The following is a 21,380-nucleotide window of genomic DNA, read 5'->3' as shown; positions in this document are numbered from 1 at the left end:
TTGTTGGCCAAGATCTCACGATACATGGCCCCATCCATCCTCCCCTCAATACGGTGCAGTCCTGTCCCCTTTGCAGAAAAGCATCCCCAAAGAATGATGTTTCCACCTCCATGCTTCACGGTTGGGATGGTGTTCTTGGGGTTGTACTCATCCTTCTTCTTCCTCCAAACACGGCGAGTGGAGTTTAGACCAAAAAGCTCTATTTTTGTCTCATCAGACCACAACCTTCTCCCATTCCTCCTCTGGATCATCCAGATGGTCATTGGCAAACTTCAGACGGGCCTGGACATGCGCTGGCTTAAGCAGGGGGACCTTGTGTGCGCTGCAGGATTTTAATCCATGATGGCGTAGTGTGTTACTAATGGTATTCTTTGAGACTGTGGTCCCAGCTCTCTTCAGGTCATTGACCAGGTCCTGCCGTGTAGTTCTGGGCTGATCCCTCACCTTCCTCATGATCATTGATGCCCCACGAGGTGAGATCTTGCATGGAGCCCCAGACCGAGGGTGATTGACAGTCATCTTGAACTTCTTCCATTTTCTAATAATTGCGCCAACAGTTGTTGCCTTCTCACCAAGCTGCTTGCCTATCCTGTAGCCCATCCCAGCCTTGTGCAGGTCTACAATTTAACCCTGATGTCCTTCCTTACACAGCTCTCTGGTCTTGGCCATTGTGGAGGTTGGAGTCTGTTTGATTGAGTGTGTGGACAGGTGTCTTTTATACAGGTAACGAGTTCAAACAGGTGCAGTTAATACAGTGAGTGGAGAACAGGAGGGCTTCTTAAAGAAAAACTAACAGGTCTGTGAGATCCGGAACTCCTACTGGTTGGTAGGTGATCAAATACCTATGTCATGCAATAAAATGCAAATGAATTACTTAATCATACAATGTGATTTTCTGGATTTTTGTTTTAGATTCTGTCTCTCACAGTTGAAGTGTACCTATGATCAAAATTACAGACCTCTACATGCTTTGTCAGTAGGAAAACCTGCAAAATCGGCAGTGTATCAAATACTTGTTCTCCCCACTGTATTTTTGGTAAATACGGTAACTATATATAGACAAAAACATATATTTTGTAAACATGATTTTTTTTTTATCTGTACCACTTAAACATGATCTTTTCAATATGCGCCTGACATTCCTAGTGGCAAATACAGTACAGTGCATATGAATACGTATGTCTTTTTTCAGGTTATGTTCATCCACAAATGATATTGACCAAGCTTTCAGATAACATTATTGACTTTGTTAAAAGGGATCGAGACATAACAATCACTCTAGTTGATGGTCAATCAAAACTTCCTTCAAATGTCTTGCACACAGAAAACACAATTTCAAAAGCAATAGACCAGCTAACAATGGGACACCATGATTTGACAGACGAGTCCGTTAGGCTCCTCTAAACAATAGTCAGCTTGGATTTCAGGAGCAGCCTACCTGTCAATGGGAAACCATTAAGGCAATAAATGACTGCAAAGCTTCAAACGCCTGCTGAAATCAGATGGGAATGACTTAGGTCCTGCCTTAATTTAACAGACAAATAACACACTTGTTGTTGCCATTACTGTTCAACTAGCCATGCAGACCGGGGCCACTCAAATGTTTCATGGGTGATGAGACTGACGTTCACGACCCCATCTTGACTCAAGAGTATTTTCAAAATAAACTTTAGTCACCCTATCTGCTCTAACTGATATCATCAGCACTAGTGTTCCTACATTATGTTCTCTTAAAATAAATACATGAATGCAAGTGTATTGCTTCCGATAAGGTTTGTAAACATTGCTGGTGTGCTTAATATTCAGTAAGAAGCACAGGGACCAATTTGTGGCTCTGATTCACCTATTCTCTTGGATGGGAACAAATACAACCATCAGAAAGGCAATGACGCATGACCAATTACTTATTTCTGCAGGACAGTCTGTCTGTGTACATACACTACAGAAAACAGAAGGTAGCGGCAACATTGGCAGTAGCTTGTTCTCATACAGATTATTTTTTCAAGTTATGCAGACTTTGCCACCCTCAGCGCAATTCAGAGAAATAGTGGGTTCATCAGTAATGTATCTGATGCTTTTCTTGGAAAAGAGGATGTGGTGATTTGAAAAGGGACTATCCTTTCTCAGTAAGATTTCTGTTTCTTTGTAAGTATAAATAATCACAAGAAGCTCATGCTCTGGCATCCTCTGTTTCCTGCCACTGAGTTGCCCTATTATTTACATCAGTTCTTCAGCATTTCTTGCTCCATAAATTGTATACTATTCAATTGTTTGGGCCAACAGAGAATTGATTAAAAAAAGACATTACATTGTTCATGATATAAGGCTTGATGCATTGGTGTTGCAGTAGTATTGTCGATGGCTCAATTGTGTAACGGTTCCATTCCCCGTGGCAGCCATTCTCAGACCGTTTTTGCAAGGTAGTTAACGTTAGCTAACGCTAGTTGCTGTACCTATGCCAAAGCGTTAGTATTTCACCACCCATAGTTTGGCCTCAATCTTATTTTTTTTTAAATGTCCAGCCAACCTTTACAGCAATTTTATTTTCATGACTGATCAAAACTCATTTTTATTATAGCTCTCTCTTGTCCCTCTGCCGCCGAACAATACATTTCCATAAAAAACGCAGTATCGAAACACAACACATATATAGCATTTTGATAAATCGTGATACATATAGAATCTCAATACATTTCTTATCGGCACCTAATATCGTGATAATATCGTATCGTGAAGTGCCTGGCAATTCCCAGCCCTCCTACTCACCAGTGTATGCCTGCTAGTTAATTACAGTGAAAAGCAACTATATTGAAATCTGCACCTGCTTCCAATTAACTTCAATGTTAATTTAAAACCTCACATCAAAAACTATGGCAGTGGAATAATGGGATACCAAAGACAACCTACTATATTGACAAGACAGCCAAGTAGCTGGTCTAACAATGGAAATACATGTACACAAAGATAGAAGGCAGGGGAGATCAGGTGGGACCATTCTAGCCAATTAGACGACAGATGCACGTGTGAACAACAGGCACATCTAACTTACAGTCGTCGTTTTTCTCAAAGTGCCCGAAATGCCACATGCATCCACTTATATCAGTACATTCGTAACAGCCTAAACATTACAAAACGTATATTCCATCAGATAGGGCTGATGTAAATCGACACTCCCTCATAGGCCTCCGTAAAAAAAGAAGGGCTTATCTCACAAGGACAGATTTTGGGTGGAGTAAATCATCTCGCTTCGTCTCTTCCTCTTTTTTAGTTTTTTTATTTCACCTTTATTTAACCAGGAAGGCCAGTTGAGAACAAGTTCTCATTTACAACTGCGACCTGGCCAAGATAAAGCAAAGCAGTGCGACACAAACAACACAGAGTTACACATGGAATAAACAAACGTACAGGCAATAACACAAAAGAAAGAAAACGATATAGTGTGTGCAAATGTAGTAAGATTAGGGAGGTAAGGCAATAAATAGGCCATAGTGGCGAAATAATTACAATTTAGCAATTAAACACTGGAGTGATAGATATACTTACTATACCTTATTCCCATTGCAGACAAAATAACCAGATTTGATTGAGTTTCAGACATTAATTTCAGGGAAATAGGTCTCTAAATCAGTAGACGTCAGATAGGCTGCATGAACTATTACGCTCTTGATTAACATCATATCAAGCTAAGTTTAATCAGATCATTTAGCATCCACTGTTTTTAGGTAGTGGAATATACATTTTTTTTAGGATCCAATCCATATGATATGGCACCTCCATCACAGTCTAGCTGAGTATGTGCTTGTATCTCTTCCAGATAACGCTAATGGAGCTAAGTAAACACATTTCTAATGTACCCTGGACAGTGAGGAGTCACTAACACACTGATTAATCACAGATCAATTTCATTGCTTTCATTCACACACTATCTTCCCCTTTAGAACGGTTGTGTCAGTTTAAACCTATAATGTATTTCTTCTAATGCACTACCTATTGACCTTCAGTCTATGACAGAGGAAACTGATCTGCAATGAAGCTCAAATGATGAACTCCTTAGCCATTGCATGCTGTTACACAATGACATACAGTATATTAGTCTTAAGAAATGTCAGCCCCAGAAGAAACCAGTTCATGTAATGACTAAGTATAGGCTAGTAAAATTATATGTGCAATAGTCATTTATAAACTGGGGGGTTCGAGCCCGGAATGCTGATTGGCTGACAGCCACGGTATATCAGACCGTATACCCCAGGTATGACAAAACATTTATTTTTACTGTTGTAATTACGTTGGTAACCAGTTTATAATGGCAATAAGTCACCTCGGGTGTTTGTAGTATATGGCCGATATACCACGGCTAAGGTCTGTATCCATGCACTCCGCGTTGCGCATAAGAACAGTCCTTAACCATGGTATATTGGCCATATACCACACCTCCTGGTGCCTTATTGCTTAAATTTAGCATGTCTTTTGTGAATACATTTATATTGAGGTGTAATTCTAATTTGTCTGAGATTCTGTAAATTGTCATTGTAACAAATATTGGACATTGCAATTTGCATTGCATAAGCCAATCAAGAAGAAATTGATCCATTTATATATTTTTCTCTAATGAAAATTAAAAGAAACAAGGAAAATATGATGCATCGAAGTCAATTTATTTCTCATTATGCGTTACATTACTATTGAGTACATCACACAGAAACAGTTCTGGTTTGCGTCTGTTCTGCAACACTATTTCCAACACCGCAGTCAGGTCAGTAATACATGGTTGTGGTATATACAATTTATAATTGGACTTCCAAAAAAGAACCAACAAAAACGTCCCATCTTGGTCTATTGAACTTTCCTCCCCAGAATGAATGGTACAATATACACAGAAATAGTTGTTTTGTGGCAATTCATCGCTTTCATTCAAAATAAAGATCTACTCACAATATCTAGTTGATCTATTATATTGTTTTCAGAATGACTTAAATGCGTAACTTTATACAGGGAAAAAGACAAAGCGAAGTAAAGCTTCTTAAGGTAAATACATGTTCTAATGTACAGCAGTTAGTGTTAACTGTTGAAGTGGTAAGAGTAATGAGTTCTACAGGACAGGATCAGTAGCCAAGTAAGCCAAGACATCATGAAATACCTTCCCATTCAAAGACAATAGTCATACTGAAGTTTCATGTCATTCGGCAACATAAAAATATCTCCTGTGTGCAATGCAATGGATATCTGCATTATTTTACATGTCATGCTCAACCCTAGCCCCCATGCACAAAACACAAGAAAAAAACTAAAGACTTGTTAGCGGTGAGCACTGTGTTACCATGTTGCATTTATGAATGTGTAAGCCTTCATATTTTAACTTAAAGGGAAGACTTGATGCAAAAACTGTTCTTTATGATTAACCGCATTTATAAAAAAATATTTTTTTTAAAAAGCGGTTTTTAAGCACTTATCACTGTTGGCATTGAGTTATCACTTCCCATGCAGTGACTCAGTGTTCCATCTATGCCTTCAACATTAAATGAACCACAGAATTAGGAAGTTAACCTCATCTTAAGATACATTTGGTAGTTTTACTTAAATACTCATTCAATATTAGTGCTCAGTGCTTTGCCTCAGCAGGATCATACTACCAATGTTTATAGATTAAGACAATAACACTTTTTTTTAAAAGAACAAAAAAAAGAACTAGATTCTTCAAAACAAGGTGCTTCATTTAAAAATAATAATTCTGTGCAGGTGTCCAATTCTAAGGATATAAACTAGAACTCAAGAATGGTCCCAATAGGGCAGCTTTGCTTCAATGTGAATGGGGCTCTAGGATGTGGGACCAGCTGTGATGTTAGCGGAGGACGTTATTGTGAGGCTTAGAGGGAACACTGACTCATTCATTCTTGTCACATGAAGACGTCCACCACATCATCTCCATGGTCCTCCTCCTCTGTGACTTTGAGTGACAGCACCTCTTCATTGAGGAACAGGCCACTCAGCCTCTCCTTGCGGGCCTGTCTCTGTTCCTTCAGCTGTCTCTTACGCAGGGCTTTCTGCTGCAGCTTCCTCTGCTTAGAGCGTTTCTTCCAACACAAATAGGACAAGAAGATAAGCAATGTGTGGCAGTGGCACACCAAGCACACACACAAGAGAACAGACAGCACACCAAGCAGTGCAAAACAAAGGCTCAGGCTACAGGTTCCATGACTCAAATGTAGGGTAATGTTTTTTTACTTGAGGCAGGAGATCCATTTTCCATTATATCTGGTCACTTCATCCTACAGTAGGTTACCTACATATTGAGAATATTTCCCTGTTATCACTGTGCAAAACTGTAGGAGTGTGTACATATCAAATAGAAACCCATTTGAATACCTCATGTAGAGTAACGCGCACCATTTTGACGCCACATGGAAGTGATTGCAATAATAATGCAAGGAGGAATACATACATTGATGTCCCAAAGTATTTGGACAGTGACATATGTTTGTTTTGGCTTTGTACTCCAGCACCTTGGATTTTAAATGACTATGAGGTTAAAGTGTAAACAGTGTCAGTTTTAATCTGAGGATCTTTTCAGAATATGCTTCTAAACACTTCTACATTCATGTAACCTCAGTCATTGTATCATTTCAAAGCCAAAGTGCTGGTGTACAGAGCTAAAACAAACTGTCCAAATACTTTTGAACCTCACTGTAGCCTCCCAAGTGAACGTTCGTTCCTTATGTTTTTTCAAAATGCAGGTCTCCCTCTGCCTTGTCAACATCCTCCGTTTCAGTGTTGGTTTATTTTTCCACTTGTCTATGCCTCCCATCCGTGGGTTAGTAGATAGTATGCTAGCACAGTTTTTAGCATTTTTAAGCTAACAACTCAACCAGGCAATAAATTACAGGAAGAAGAGGGAAGGAAGATTACTTCATCTAAATACTCTTCATCTCTTTATTTAAAACCTATTCGAGGGAGATTAAGCTAGCAAAACATAAAATACTGCATAATACTAGATAAAATGTGGTTTTTAATAACGCAAGATGCTGTTGGCGCTGGTAGATACTTTCCTCTCCTCTGAGCTTCCCTGCCAAGGGAGATGTCCAAATCATTGGTCCATTTTTCTAGGGAGGATACCTACTTCTGTCTGTTTTTATTTAAAGGTCAGGTGCATCCTGTTTCCAAATATCATCCTTCAAGGCACTGTATGTTGTTGATTTCAGTCAAATTGCAATTTCAATTTTAGTAGCTGTTTAATCTGTAGGTATGGAAAGCTATTCAAACGCCATAGTGAACTTCAACAGTCAGAGTGAAGTCCCTGCCTTACCTTGGAGTCCCGGATGCGTTCAGCTGCACTGGACAGGTTCCCGTCGCTGTGGGCACGGCTGATGTTAGCTGTGCTGCAGTTGGACGTGGAGTTGCCGGTGGAGCCTGTGGATCCAGTGGAGCTGCTGGCACTGCTGACCAAGCTAGCATTACTGCTGCTCACCCCACTAGTGCTAGCACTGCTGTGGCCACTCCTCTTCCAGCTGTCTCGGGTGCTGCTGGGGCGCTGCCGCGGACTGTGCTCCCGGATGTAGTTCCTCACCTGGAGGATAGGAATGTTAAAGCTTCAGGTTCAACTTACATCTGAAAAGTTGTACTATTTCTTTAGATGTGAATACACGGCACAGTGTCACAATCCAATATTTTTTTTATTTAAAAAAAAGTGTGTACCATATGTGCTATTCACTCACCTGTTTCAGTTTCTCATCCGTCAGGCAGTTGAGCTCAATGATGAACTCGCTGTCTGTGGGGGATATCTGTGCACACGGGTCAATGATCTTGATGATGTCCAACTGCTCTCGTAGCCCCATCTCTGTGCTGACCTTTCTGCTTAGATATTCAATATATTCCACCTGACAGAGAGACAAAGCCTATAACATCTGCAACCACTGCTTTACAATTCTGGCATTGTGAATTTGAGAGCTGGTCTCCATACCTGTTCATCATTGGTCATAGCACTCCAAGGGAGCTCATCCAGATTTCTATGTGGTTTGGTCTTTCTCTTGGAGGAGAGGCATGGGGAGCTCGGAACACTGGGTATGATGTCAGAGAGTACATCACTTCCACTGGTTATGTCACTTCCAGGCAACTGTGGATAAACAAAAAACATTAACCCAAATGGAACAACTACCAACATAACATAAATATTTTTGTCAAGTTATCACATTGGGGGGCACATACCTGCCACTCAAATTCGCTGTCTGACCAGTCCCAGTAAGTGCTGGTAGAGGAAGACACGTCGCTGCAGACGCTGCCCTCCGGGAACAGGTCAAAGGAGGTGAACTCCTGGTCATCCAAAAGGGAGTAGCAGTCCTCCTGGTCTCCCACAGAGACGGAGGAGAACAGCTCCTCACTGCATTCAGAGCTGGCCACACTGGTTCCACAAGAAGTCAGGTTCCATCTGAAAACAGTCAACAAAAGCAACATTTTGGTGTGGTTAGCTTAGCCTGTTCCACTACCGTCTTGCATTAAAAAGTGGAATGCAAGTCAAAAACAGGTAGCTAGCCATCAGCCTTACCTGTTACTATGTAAGCGGCGCAGTTGGTCTGTCCGGTGACAAGAGGATAACTGACAGCCAAAGTCACTGACATCCAATGTGCCCGTCTCACTGATGTTCCCTCGCTGAGACAGCAGCCGTGGAAAAGGCTCCTCTGGAGAGAGGAACTTTTCATAAAGAGCCTCAGACATTTTGGTTTTCTCCACCTGAGAAAAACAGTGGGAAATAAGTGTAATTAGAAAATGTTTTTATAGGTAGCTAGCTAGCCAGGGAAATGTTAAACAAGGCTCTTTCCACTTGGATAATTAAGCAGATTAGCTACCTACCTACACTACATGACCAAAACTATGTGGACACCTGCTCATCAAACATCTCATTCCAAAATCATGGGCCTTAATATGGAGTGGGTCCCCCCTTTGTTGTGATAACAGCCTCCACTCTTCTGGGAAAACTTTCCACTAGATGTTGGAGCATTGCTGTGGAGACTTGATTCCGCAAGCTGTAGTATGCTGTAGCATTAAGATTCCCTTCAAAGGAACAAAAGGGCCAAGCCCAAAGCATGTAAAACAGCCCAAGACTCATCATTCCTCCTCCACAAAGGCAGGTAGGCAGGTAGCGCTCTACTGGCATTCGACCAAACCCAGATCCGTCGGACTGCCAGATAGTGAAGAGTGATTCATCATTCCAGAGAACACATTTCCACTGCTCCAGTCCATTAGCGGTGAGTTTACACCACTCCGGCCGACACCTGGCATTGCTCATGGTGATCTTAGCCTTGTATGCTGGTGCTCAGCCATGGAAACCCATTTCATGAAGCTCCCAATGAACAGTTATTGTGACTGTTGCAACAGGCGATTTTTACTCACTACAAGCTTCAGCGATCCTGTTCTGTGTGCTTGTGTGACCTACCACTTCTCTGATGAGCTGTTGTTGCTCCTAGACATTGCCACTTCACAATAACAGCACTTAGTTGACAGGGCAGCAATTTGACAAACTGACTTGTTGGAAAGGTGTCACGTTTAAAGTCACTGAGCTTTTCAGTAAGACTATTTTACTGCCAATGTTTGTCTATAGAGATTGCTGTGTGCTCGACTTTATACACCGGTCAGCAACGGGTGTGGCTGAAATTCCCGAATCAACTCATTTGAAGCGGTAGCCACATTATTTTGTACATAGTGTATCTGAGATTGGCTGGCAAGACAAATTAACTGGCAGCGTAGCGACTAGCGGCCTGTTAACAAAACATTGCTAACACCGGCTAACTACCTAGTTAGCTAGCGTCCCCAGCAAGCTTCCGAGTTAGTCAGTTAACAAAGTACAGTAGATGGATAACTTGTCAATTTCAAATGTTAACATGTTACATGCTAATGATCTAGCTAGCTAGTTATTTTGGGACAAAAATACATCATTTTGAAGGCAAACAACGAGGCCTCGCTAGCTAAATCCTCCGCGAAATCGAAAAGGCAGAGAGTTAACATTAGCTGGCTTGTTCGAGATAATAATCAACTCGCTAATAATATGCCCAACATTATTTGCCACGGAAGACCTTGCCTGGTCGAAAGAAGTTGACCAAACAACAAACCTGCAGTTGTTCAGAGAAAAACAGTTATTTCCTCCTCCATTTGCAAACACTACGCAACTCCGCAATCACACACGTCAATTCGACGCTTTGAAAACGACTGCGCCCCCTTGCAAGTGAAAATAGGAAGTAGATGGCATGTCATGGAAAAGACTACTAGAAGGACAGATATCTGTTTCATTGTTCTATTTCGCCGAACGTATAAATCTGGAGCATCCACTTGGCGTTTCCAGAGGAAGCGAAGAGGTCGGCAGTGGGAGAAGATGAAATTAGATGGATTTTGGCCGACAGTCTGAAAATGTTCTCATCGATGCAACATTTAATCTTAATACAACTTTCTGTTATCCAAACTATAACGGACATAGTGGACTAAGTTTTTTAGACTTTGCCAAAATACGTTGTTTAGGAGTGCAAAGGCTAATTGCGTTATTGCGCACTTCAGAGTAGGCGTGTCCTAACGGAAATATGCAATTGAATGCTAGAACGCGCCAATAGGCTCTCGCTAGCTCGTGCTTGGCTCTGCCCACCTCCTAGTTTGTTCAGGCCCCTGATCCATACTTAATGAGAGACTGAGTTGGACCCCTTTGACTAATACAAATACAAGGCAGTTAACCCACTGTTCCTAGACCGTCATTGAAAATAAGAATTTGTTCTTAACTGACTTGCCTAGTTAAATAAAGGTTGGAAAAATATGTTTAAATTGCTAAAGGCAGTGAAGTCGAAGGATTTCTATATCCAGGAGGGAGGGTCTTACAGTCTCTGAAGACCATCCTTACTGGCACCAGGTCCATGGGCAGCTCCACATTACTGGAAGGGACACTTGCTTCTTCGTTGTGTGGGCCACCAAAACCTCCATCACCATTCCCATCCAAAGTGATGACCTCTGGCAGACTCATATTGCTGGACTAGAGGAGTTTTTAAGGACCACATTCTCCTAGAGTTGGCACTGCATATCTTGTAAATAGTTTCACACAAATCAGTTCTTACCTTGAGGTTTTATTCCAATCAGCATTCTCGTTACGCCTCCTGTCAGTACCTGTTTTCAGGGAAGCCAATGGTCCACAAATATTCCACGTAGTTCATACACATTTTTTTTAAACTTGCTATATTGTATTTACTTCGCCACCATGGCCTTTTTTGCCTTTACCTCCCTTATCTCACCTCATTTGCTCACATTGTATATACTTATTTTTCTACTGTATTATTGACTGTATGTTTGTTTTACTCCATGTGTAACTCTGTGTTGTTGTTTGTGTCGAACTGCTTTGCTTTATCTTGGCCAGGTCGCAATTGTAAATGAGAACTTGTTCTCAACTAGCCTACCTGGTTAAATAAAGGTGAAATACAATAATTTAAATAATGATAATTTTCAAAATAAAGTAGCTAGCTATGTAATTTTCTAAGTGCTAAACAAGAATACACACAAGAAAAACACAATATAAATTATTTACACGAGAAACTAAAAAGGCTATAATTTCTAATTGCTAGGTTACTTGTTACTTGTCAATAAGAGTTTGCATGGAGAAATGTGGAGGTTTTTTCCCACACTGCACATTGAGTGATTACTTCAAAGCTAGTGAAAGGATGTGTAGTTCTGTATGATAGCCACATTAGCTGCTAATTAGCATTTAATTTGAGGAGGAGGGGTGATTACAGGTGAATATATTGATCAAATTGACATTGTCTGAGAGAGATTTGGGTAGTTATCAAAACGTCACACCAGGGTAAGTCTACATGACCTTATATGAAGTAGTTCTAAAATCCCCTATAGAAAAATGAATGGTCGAAAAACAATTGGAACCATTTACTGGTTTTAATTGGTATTATGATTCTGTGGTACTCAACACTATCCAGCTGCAGCCCCGCAGCAGCAGCAGTATATTGGCGATCGCAGAATTTAATGTGCATCCCGACACCCACTGTGCAGGATGGAAACATGATTCCCAAAAAAACGGAACAAACTACAAAATAAAATAAAAACTAAATCAAACTACTTTTCTGTAAAAAAAATAAAACAGAGCTAGCCTGTTACTAAAATCCGCCTGTCACTAAAACCAATAAGCATTTCGCTTCACCCGCAATAACATCTGCTAATTAACAAGTGTATGTGACAAATACAATTTGATTTGGTCCGATTTAAATATGTGAACGTGACCAATATTTGTATTATTTTGTATTCTTTTTTTTTTTATTACTATCGCCATCTACTGACCATGTTTAACCCCTTCCACATACACGTGAACTCCTTTTATTTTGTAGATTCCTTTCCTCTCTCCCTTTCCTTTCCTCCTTTCCTAGCTTCCTTTCTATTCATATTTTCCTAGCTTCCTTTCATCCTTGCCAAGCTTCCTTTCTTTCCCTACCACCCTTTCCTCTCCTCCTTCTCTATCTCAATTTCTTTCACTTTTTTCCTAACTAGGAAAGGAGGACAATCAAGCGAGTTAGGGGAAGAGGAAAGGAAGCTAGACAGGAGGAAAATAAAGGGAGCTAGGAAAGGAGTGCAGGTATCTAGGTAATAAAACGGGGGAAAGGAAAGGAAGCTAGGAAAGGAAGTCAGGAAGGATTTTTTTTATAAATATGTTTTATTGTCACATACACCAGATATGTGCAGGGATTTTTTTTTTTTTTTACAGTGTCAGCCATAGTAGCAAATTAGGGTTAAATGCCTTGCTCACTTTGGGTATTCGAACCAGCTGGCCCAATGCTGTAATACTAGGTTACCTGCTGCCAAGGGAAGCTAAGAAAGGAGGAAAGGAAATTAGGAAAGGAGAAAAGGAAAGGGAGAGAGGAAAGAAGGAAAGTAATCTAGGAAAGAAAAGGAGGAGTTCACATGTACAGTTTGTGTAAGGGATTAATCACAACCAGTAGATGGCGATAAATGGTATTGGGTTTAGTGACAGGCTAATATTAGTCAGAGGCTATGCTGCAAGTCTGCAGATGGATGCATCTCGTTTGGGGAGGTTGGAAGGGATTCTGGAGATACAGGAGGGTTTGTTTTTTGTTTACTTTTTTTTATTTACTTAGTAGTACATGATTAGGTAGGAGGGTTTAATTTTTATTTGTATGTTTGTTTGTTTTATTTTATTCTAGTCTGTAAATTATGCTTGGCCATACCCTCCACTACAGTAGGTGGCGGCAGAGGCACGGTTGTTTGCAGACCGCCATTAGAAGAAGGCATGTCATGTGATCTACCATTACAGAAATCTTCTGGAATAAATAAACTGACAAGCTAGTCAACTAAAACATCATAATTTGAAAAGAGGTTACGCTCATTTAGGTTTGTTCAATAAGTTATAGCTATATATGAAGTATAATGTCGTCAAGCCATGCCAAAGTCGCGGTTGGTGCATCCAAGGACTCAAGTTTTTTGGGAGGAAGGATACCATCAGAAATCGAAATCATGGCTAAACAGCTGAAGGATTTAGACCAAGAAATGTTTAGAAAAATACTGAAAGGTTTGTTAAATTGTGCATGCCATTAACTTTGGTATATTGTTAAATTAATTTGTTTTAATTTCTCTTCCGTTTGTCCACACACACACACACACAAACCATTTTGACATCACTTTTCTTGTGTCTATTCCCAGCGGTGGTGAGTGCTATTGAGGGCAAGGACTGCAGAGAAGCAATGAAGGCTATCGCGGAAAATGCTGCCCTCCCTGAAGAACGGTTGAGTTATGTTGTGGCTGGAATGTACAGACTCCTAAAAGAGGCATTACGTATCCCCACATCATCTTTAAAACAAGAGGTAAAGAACTGGTTATTGTTTATGTTGTATTGAAACCATACTCTCATAGACCATGGTCAGATTGGATTTCTAGATGACGTCTGATTTCATGACTCCTACATAACATCTACAATAACATATTTTTTTTACGTCTTCTAGGTCTTTAAAGAAGATCTAAGGGAACTAAGGTAGCTTCTTCCATGTGTCACCTTCATCACCTCATCACATCTCAAAGCTGTGAAGCATCAGTTTATCTTGCCTGTATCAAGGAATTGAACAACTGCTTACAATAGGCCAGAGATCATCAACTAGATTCAGCCAAGGATGGTCGGGGGCCTAATTAAAAAATAATTTGTAGACTGCAAATTGTCCACGTGAAGCCCAAATAGATTTGACCAAAACATAATAATTTCAAACCCTGCTTGTATTTGTATATGATCAATTCTGTCACTATTATGTGTGGGAGTACTTGGAAACAGATTTCCTAAATTAAAATCACTTGAAGCTGATTTCCTGGTGTTTTTACAGTCCATTATTTGCTCAGATAACTTAGGGGGCCAAATAAAACCACATGCGGGCCAAATTTGTCCCACAGGCCACCAGTTGGGGAACCCTGCAATAGGCAATCCAAGATCCCCATAATTTGTTTATCACAGAAGGAGCTGGCGGTATATGAGAATACATACATTATTACAAAATATTGTGTAAATGAACCCCAAAGGTTTGTTTTTTTGTTGTTGCATTTATCGTAATATGAAACACTGACTCTACACTTGGCAGTCTACATTTTTCAAAGCAATGATTCATACTGTGCCGTCAAAATATTATCTGGACATGTTTTGAATTGTTTTCAGCTGACATTCCTTTCTTTCATTGTAGGATACCTGAGGAATTCATCACAGACTTTGCAAGTGTGGTGTTTGGCAATCGGTATGTTGACTGTTATGGATTAACATTAGCCTATATTCCCACAATTCATTTTGTTGTTATACAATGCATTCGGTAAGTATTCAGACCCCTTCCCTTTTTCCACATTTAGTTACGTTACAGCCTTATTCTAAAATGTATCAAGTAAACATTTTGCACATCAATCTAAACACAATACCCCATAATGACAATGTGAAAACAGGTTTATGGACATTTTTGCTTATACAGTACCAGTCAAAAGTTTGGACACCTACTCATTCCAGGGTTTCTTCATTTGTACTATTTTCTACATTGTAAAGACATCAAAACTATGAAATAACATATGGAATCATGTAGTAACCAAGAAAGTGTTAAACAAATCAAAATATATTTTATATTTGAGATTCTTCAAAGTAGCCACGCTTTGCCTTGACGCCTTTGCACACTCTTGGCATTCTGTTAACCAGCTTGAGGTCACCTGGAATGCATTTCAATTAACAGGTTTGCCTTAAGTTAATTTGTGGAATTTCTTTCCTTAATGTGTTTGAGTCAATTCAGTTGTGTTGTGACAAGGTAGGGGTGATATACAGAAGATAGCCCTATATGGCAAGAACAGCTCAAATAACCAAAAAGATACGACAGTCCATTACTTTAAGACGTGAAGGTCAGTCAATCTGGAAAATTTCAAGAACTTTGAAAGTTTCGTCAAGTGCAGTTTCAAAAACCATAAAGCACTATGATGAAACTGGCTCTCATGAGGACCGCCACAGGAAAGGAAGACCCAGAGTTACCTTTGCTGCAGAGAATAAATTCATTAGAATTAACTGCACCTCAGACTGTAGCCCAAATAAATGCTTCACAGAGTTCAAGTAACAGACATCTCAACATCAACTGTTCAGAGGAGACTGTGAATCAGGCCTTCATGGTCGAATTGCTGCAAAGAAACCACTACGAAAGGACAATAATAATAATAAGAAGATACTTGCTTGGGCCAAGAAGCACGAGCAATGGACATGGAGGAGGTGTGGGGCTGCTTTGCTGGTGACACTGTTTGTGATTTATTTTGAATTCAAGGCACAGTTAACCAGCATGGCTACCACCGCATTCAGCAGCGAAATGCCATCCCATCTGGTTTGCGCTTAGTGGGACTATAATTTTGTTTTTGAACAGGACAATGACCCAAAACACACCTCCAGACTGTGTAAGGGCTATTTTACCAAGAAGGAGAGTGATGGAGTGCTGCCTCAGATGACCTGGCCTCCACAGTCACCCAACCTCAACCCAATTGAGATGGTTTGGGATGAGTTAGACTGCAGAGTGAAGGAAAAGCAGCCAACAAGTGATCAGCATTTGTGGGAACTCCTTCAAGACTTTTGGTAAATTATTCCTCATGAAGCTGTTGGAGAGAATGCCAAGAGTGTGCAAAGCTGTAATCAAGGCAAAGGCGACGCTACTTTGAATAACTTTTTTTTTGGTTACTACATTATATTATTTATATTTCATAGTTTTGATGTCTTCACTATTTTACAATGTAGAAAATAGTAAAATAAAGAAAAACCCTTGAATGAGTAGGTGTGTCAACTTTTGACTGGTACTGTACATTTTCAGACCCTTTGCTATGAGACTTGAAGTTAAGCTCAGGTGCATCATGTGGAGTCCACCTTTTATTTAAATTGAATTGATTGGACATGATTTGGAAAGGCACACACCTGTCTATATAAGGTCCCTCAGTTGACAGTGCATGTCAGAGCAAAAACCAAGCCCCGAGGTCGAAGGAATTGTCCGTAGCGGTCCAAGACAGGACCGTGTCGAGGGAGAGATCTGGGGAAGGGTACCAAAACATTTCTGCAGCATTGGCAGTTCTGAAGAACACAGTGGCCTCCATCATTCTTAAATGGAAGAAGTTTGGAACCACCATGACACTTCCTAGAGCTGGCCACCCGGCCAAACTGAGCAATTGTGGGAGAAGGGCCTTGTTCAGGGAGGTGACCAAGAACCCGATGGTCCCTCTGACAGAGCTCCAGAGTTCCTCTGTGGAGATGGGAGAAACTTCCAGAAGGTCAACCATCTCTGCAGCACTCCACAAATCAGGCCTTTTATGGTAGAGTGGCCAGGCGGAAGCTACTCCTCAGTAAAAGTCACATGACAGCCCGCTTGGAGTTTTCCAAAAGGCACCTAAAGACTCCGATCATGAGAAACAATATTCTCTGGTCTGATGAAACCAAGATTGAACTCTTTGTCCTGAAGGCCAAGTGTCACATCTGGAAGAAAGCAGGCACCATCTCCACAGTGAAGTACTGTGGTGGCAGCATCATGCTGTTTTTCAGCGGCAAGGACTGGGAGACCAGTCAGGATCGTGGGAAGATAAACGGAGTAAAGTGCAGTGGTCCAGCCAGAGCTGGGACTTGAACCCAATCGAACATCTCTGGAGAGACCTGAAAATAGCTGTGCAGCGACCCTCCCCATCCAACCAGACAGAGCTTGAAAGGATCTGCAGAGAAGAATGGGAGAAACTCCCCAAATACAATCTTGTTGTCATACCCAAGAAGACTCTACTGTTATAGCTACCTAAGATGCTTTAACAAAATACTGAGTAAAGGGTCTTTAAGACTTATATAAATGTAATATTTAAGTTTGGTGTTTAAAAAAAATAAAAATTTGTAAAAATGCCTAAAAACTGTTTTTGCTTTGTCACTATGTGGTATTGTCAGTGGTTTAAAGTACTTAGGTAAAAAATACTTGAAAGTACTACTTAAATTGTTTTTAGGGGGTATAGGTACTTTTACTTTACTATTTATATTTTTGACTACTTTTGTCTTCACTAAATTCCTAAAGAAAACAATGTAATTTTTACTCCTTACATTCTCCCTAAGACCCAAAAGTACTTACATTTTTTTATGCTTAGCAAGACAGGAAAATGGTCAAATTCTCGCACTTATTAAGAGAACATCCCTGGTCATCCCTACTGCCTCTGGTCTGGTGGTCTCACTAAACACATGCTTAATTTGTAAACTCTATAATATATGGATTTTAAATTAAAAAACATTTGCAATTACATTTGAGACAAAAGTATATTTAAAACCAAATACTTTTAGACTTTTACTCAAGTTGTATTTTAGTGGGTGACTTTTACTTGAGTAATTTTCTATTAATACCGGATCAGTGGGACCCCCGCGGGAGGGTTGAGCTAACTTAGGCTAATGTGATTAGCTTGAGGTTGTATGTTACAAGAACATTTCCCAGGACATAGACATCTGATATTGGCAGAAAGATTAATCTAACTGCACTGTCCAATTTATAGTAGCTATTACAGTGAAAGAATACCATGCTATTGTTCGAGGAGAGCGCACAGTTGTGAACTTGGAAATGTATTAATAAACCAATTAGGCACATTTGGGCAGTCTTGATACAAAATTTTAAACAGAAATGCAATGGTTCATTGGATCGATCTAAAACATTGCACATGCACTGCTGCCATCTAGTGGCCAAAATCTAAATTCGCTCGGGCTGCACTTGGGCTGGCGTAATACATTATGGCATTTCTCTTGCATTTCAAAGATGATGGTACAACATTTTTTTTTTTTCTTTTATCTTTCACCAGATCTAATGTGGTGTTCTCCTACATTTTAATTTAACATTTCCACTAACTTCAAAGTGTTTCTTTTCAAATGGTATCAAGAATATGCATATCCTTGCTTCAGTTCCTGAGCTACAGGCAGTTAGATTTGGGTATGTCATTTTTGGAGAATTTAAAAAAAAAAAAAAAGGGGGGGGGGGCAGATCCTTTAGAGGGAACTTTACTTTTACTCAAGTATGACTACTATTGGGTACTTTTTCCACCACTGGGTATAGATTGCTGGGGGGGACATTCAAATAAAACATTTAATAAGGCTGTAATGTAACAGTTTGGAAAAAATCAAGGGGTCTGTTTACTTTCCGAATGCACAAAATGACAAACTTAACAAAAAGGTTGGTCTTAAACTAAAATCTAGGTTTCCAGCACTTCAGTGGTGGGTTTATTGTGCACAGAGACCCCTGTGGTGCTCACTCTGTGATTGTGGATCAGCTCACTGTCCCTTGCTTTCTCTGGGGGGTTTTCAGACGAACAGCACTGGAGGCAGTGGCTACACAGCAGGGGCCTCGATTACCCTCCCTGAAGGATTTTAGATGGAGAGTGGATGTGGCCATATCAACAAGGTACACTATACTTTGTTCACTATCACATAGGAGGGTCAACTTTTTGATGGAGAAATTGAACAGAGAATTAAACTGAGAAAATATTGTGAGAACTGAAAATGTGCATGAAATGCATGCAGTGTTATAGTAGTACAATAAATGGTTTGATAAATAGTTAACACATTTCATTGTGTAGTGAGAATTTAAAAAGCAAACGGTATTGCTTAGAAGGCTCTGATTTAATAATACATGCATCACATTGTCTGTTATTTTCTTGGAAGCTCCCTAGCTCGTGCCTTGCAGCCCTCCATTTTAATGCAGATGAAGCTCTCAGATGGAAAGGCCCATCGCTTTGAGGTAAAAACACAAACAACTTGCTGGGTATGGCTTTCATATGCACGTCTCCTCACTGGCTTACTAGGGTGAGGGTTGATTTAAGTTTGTCTAATGCATGTAAAGATGTGTGTAATTACTCAGCCTGTAAATATGTTGGCCTATCACAGTTGCAAGTAGGTTACTATGTAACAGTGTGTCCCTGCTTTATACAACTGTGTACAACATGGTTTAGACTAGAATATGGGCTACATCTGTTTTAGACTATCAACATCTTATGGTGAAGGATTATGGGAACTGTCTGGCATGTCCAACACTTCCCTCAAACATAAATATTGTACTGTGTTCAAACAAGTAATCAGACATTTGTATTACAGAGCTTGATATCAGCATTCATAGTGTTAATAGTGTTATTTCCTTCAATACAATTGGGTCATTTTAAAGGTAGACTCAGCAATATGACCTAGATGCAGAAAGAAAACAGCATAGTGGGTCAATTTCCGCAACAACTAAGGACGTTGACGTTGAAGCACGAGGCTCAACTTCTCCGCTGTTTTGGTTCCGTGGCTACCACGTTGTAAATGAGTGAAGAGAACACGGCATGCTGCTCATGGCAACGTCATTCTACCAGTCTACCTTTTTTTTAAAAATATGTCTGGGTTTTTTCTCCCTAGGTGCCTGTTTCCAAGTTCCAAGAACTCCGATACAACGTTGCGCTTATTCTTAAAGAGATGAACGATCTGGAGAAGAGAAGCGTTTTGAACATTCAAGATTAACCGTGCATGTCAGTAAGGTTATTAGAAGATGATTTCATCAGGCAAGGTTTTTGCCATAAAGGATTTATATAATTTTGACATGTCATACTGTAGATATTAAATATTATCAATTGTACTAAAATGGGTGTTGTATTTTAAATATCAGATATTTTTATTAGCACTTGACTTAATAATGGTGTTAACAGTAAATGTATTGTTTGTGTTTATAACATGTGTTTATTTAAATTACAGTTCAAAGTAAAGTTGACCTAGAATTGCTAAGGTGACATGGGGGAAAGTTATGGGTCAGCCACAGGATGAAGGCTAAACCTCATATAGGTCTAGACTGACTGGGTGACACCGATGGCCCACTTTCAGAGTCACTGTAAAAGAAGGTTGACCTGTCCCTGGCTGTCTGAAAATGGGATTGAGTTCATTTGCAAGCTCAGACGACCTACCTGTGTGGAGGAATTTGGGTAACAATGTAACCCACTAACAGTCTTTAGTCCTTGAATGAATAAAAACACATTTTCCATGTAATACTGCCTCTAGCACAGTGCCTATTAATGTGCCACATTAATGCCGGCAGCATACCACCCGGCATGCCACTGCTGGCTTGCTTCTGAAGCTAAGCAGGGTCAGTCCCTGGATGGGAGACCAGATACTGCTGGAAGTGGTGTTGGAGGGCCAGTAGGAGGCACTCTTTCCTCTGGTCTAAAAAATATCCAAATGCCCCAGGGCAGTGATTGGGGACACTACCCTGTGTAGGGTGCCGTCTTTTGGATGGGACGTTAAACGGGTGTCCTGACTCTCTGAGGTCATTAAAGATCCCATGGCACTTATCGTAAGAGTGGGGGCGGTGTCCTGGCTAAATTCCCAATCTGGCCCTCAAACCATCACGGTCATCTAATAATCCCCAGTTTACAATTGGCTCATTCATCCCCCTCCTCTCCCCTCTAACTATTTCCCAGGTCGTTGCTGTAAATGAGAACGTGTTCTCAGTCAACCTGGTAAAATCACAAATAAAATAAAAACATTAGTAAAACAAGCTTAAGAATTTGTAATTATAATAGACTATCTATTATATCAATTTATAGCCTACTGCAACATACTCTCTCAGAGTGCTATGTAGAACTTTTTGTCCCTGTAGGAGAACCCTCTGAAAATGAGGTTCAGTTCACATAAAACCTTATTTGGTAGAACATCTGCTTCCAAATATCACCCTTGAGGTGGTTCTATGTGGAACCAAAAAGGGTTCTCAGAATCCTATTTTAGAGGGTTTTAGTGGGTTAACTGCCTTGTTATGGGGCAGAACGACAGATTTTTACCATGTCTGCTCCTTTCGGTTACTGGTCCAACGCTCTAACCACTAGGCAAACTGCCGCGCCAT

General features: G+C 40.3%; 2 protein-coding genes across 2 annotated transcripts; one reads left to right on the top strand and one right to left on the bottom strand.

The window, feature by feature from the left end:
* Positions 1–4,634: 4,634 nt before the first annotated feature.
* LOC110504765 (protein FAM199X) lies at positions 4,635–10,550 on the bottom strand. The gene is made up of 7 exons (XM_021583578.3): positions 10,098–10,550; positions 8,537–8,721; positions 8,200–8,419; positions 7,955–8,107; positions 7,710–7,871; positions 7,301–7,561; positions 4,635–6,071 (listed from the first exon to the last, which is right to left on the bottom strand). The coding sequence occupies exons 2-7, from the start codon at positions 8,704–8,706 to the stop codon at positions 5,895–5,897; spliced, it is 1,143 nt and encodes a 380-aa protein (XP_021439253.2). The 5' UTR covers positions 8,707–8,721; positions 10,098–10,550; the 3' UTR covers positions 4,635–5,894.
* Positions 10,551–13,257: 2,707 nt separating this feature from the next.
* Positions 13,258–20,528, top strand: commd5 (COMM domain containing 5). Its single transcript, NM_001165201.2, is given in 7 exon segments — positions 13,258–13,549; positions 13,681–13,841; positions 13,980–14,008; positions 14,700–14,750; positions 18,828–18,923; positions 19,184–19,259; positions 19,910–20,528. Coding segments are annotated over 7 exon segments (657 nt in total). The 5' UTR covers positions 13,258–13,407; the 3' UTR covers positions 20,012–20,528.
* Positions 20,529–21,380: the final 852 nt, after the last annotated feature.

This window comes from Oncorhynchus mykiss, chromosome 25 (assembly GCF_057628025.1).
Source record: "Oncorhynchus mykiss isolate SJ-2025 chromosome 25, ASM5762802v1, whole genome shotgun sequence".
Lineage (NCBI taxonomy): Eukaryota > Metazoa > Chordata > Actinopteri > Salmoniformes > Salmonidae > Oncorhynchus > Oncorhynchus mykiss.
The sequence above is the reverse complement of the archived record's forward strand: the minus strand, read 5'-3'. Positions and strand labels throughout refer to the sequence as shown.

Coding starts and splice junctions, on each gene's coding strand:
- LOC110504765 (XM_021583578.3), bottom strand. CDS start 8,706: ATGTCTGAGGCTCTTTATGAAAAGTTCCTCTCTCCAGAGGAGCCTTTT. Junction 8,420..8,536: donor CGCCGCTTACATAGTAACAG/GTAAGGCTGATG, acceptor GACTGTTTTCAG/ATGGAACCTGACTTCTTGTG. Junction 6,072..7,300: donor AACGCATCCGGGACTCCAAG/GTAAGGCAGGGA, acceptor TTGTGTTGGAAG/AAACGCTCTAAGCAGAGGAA.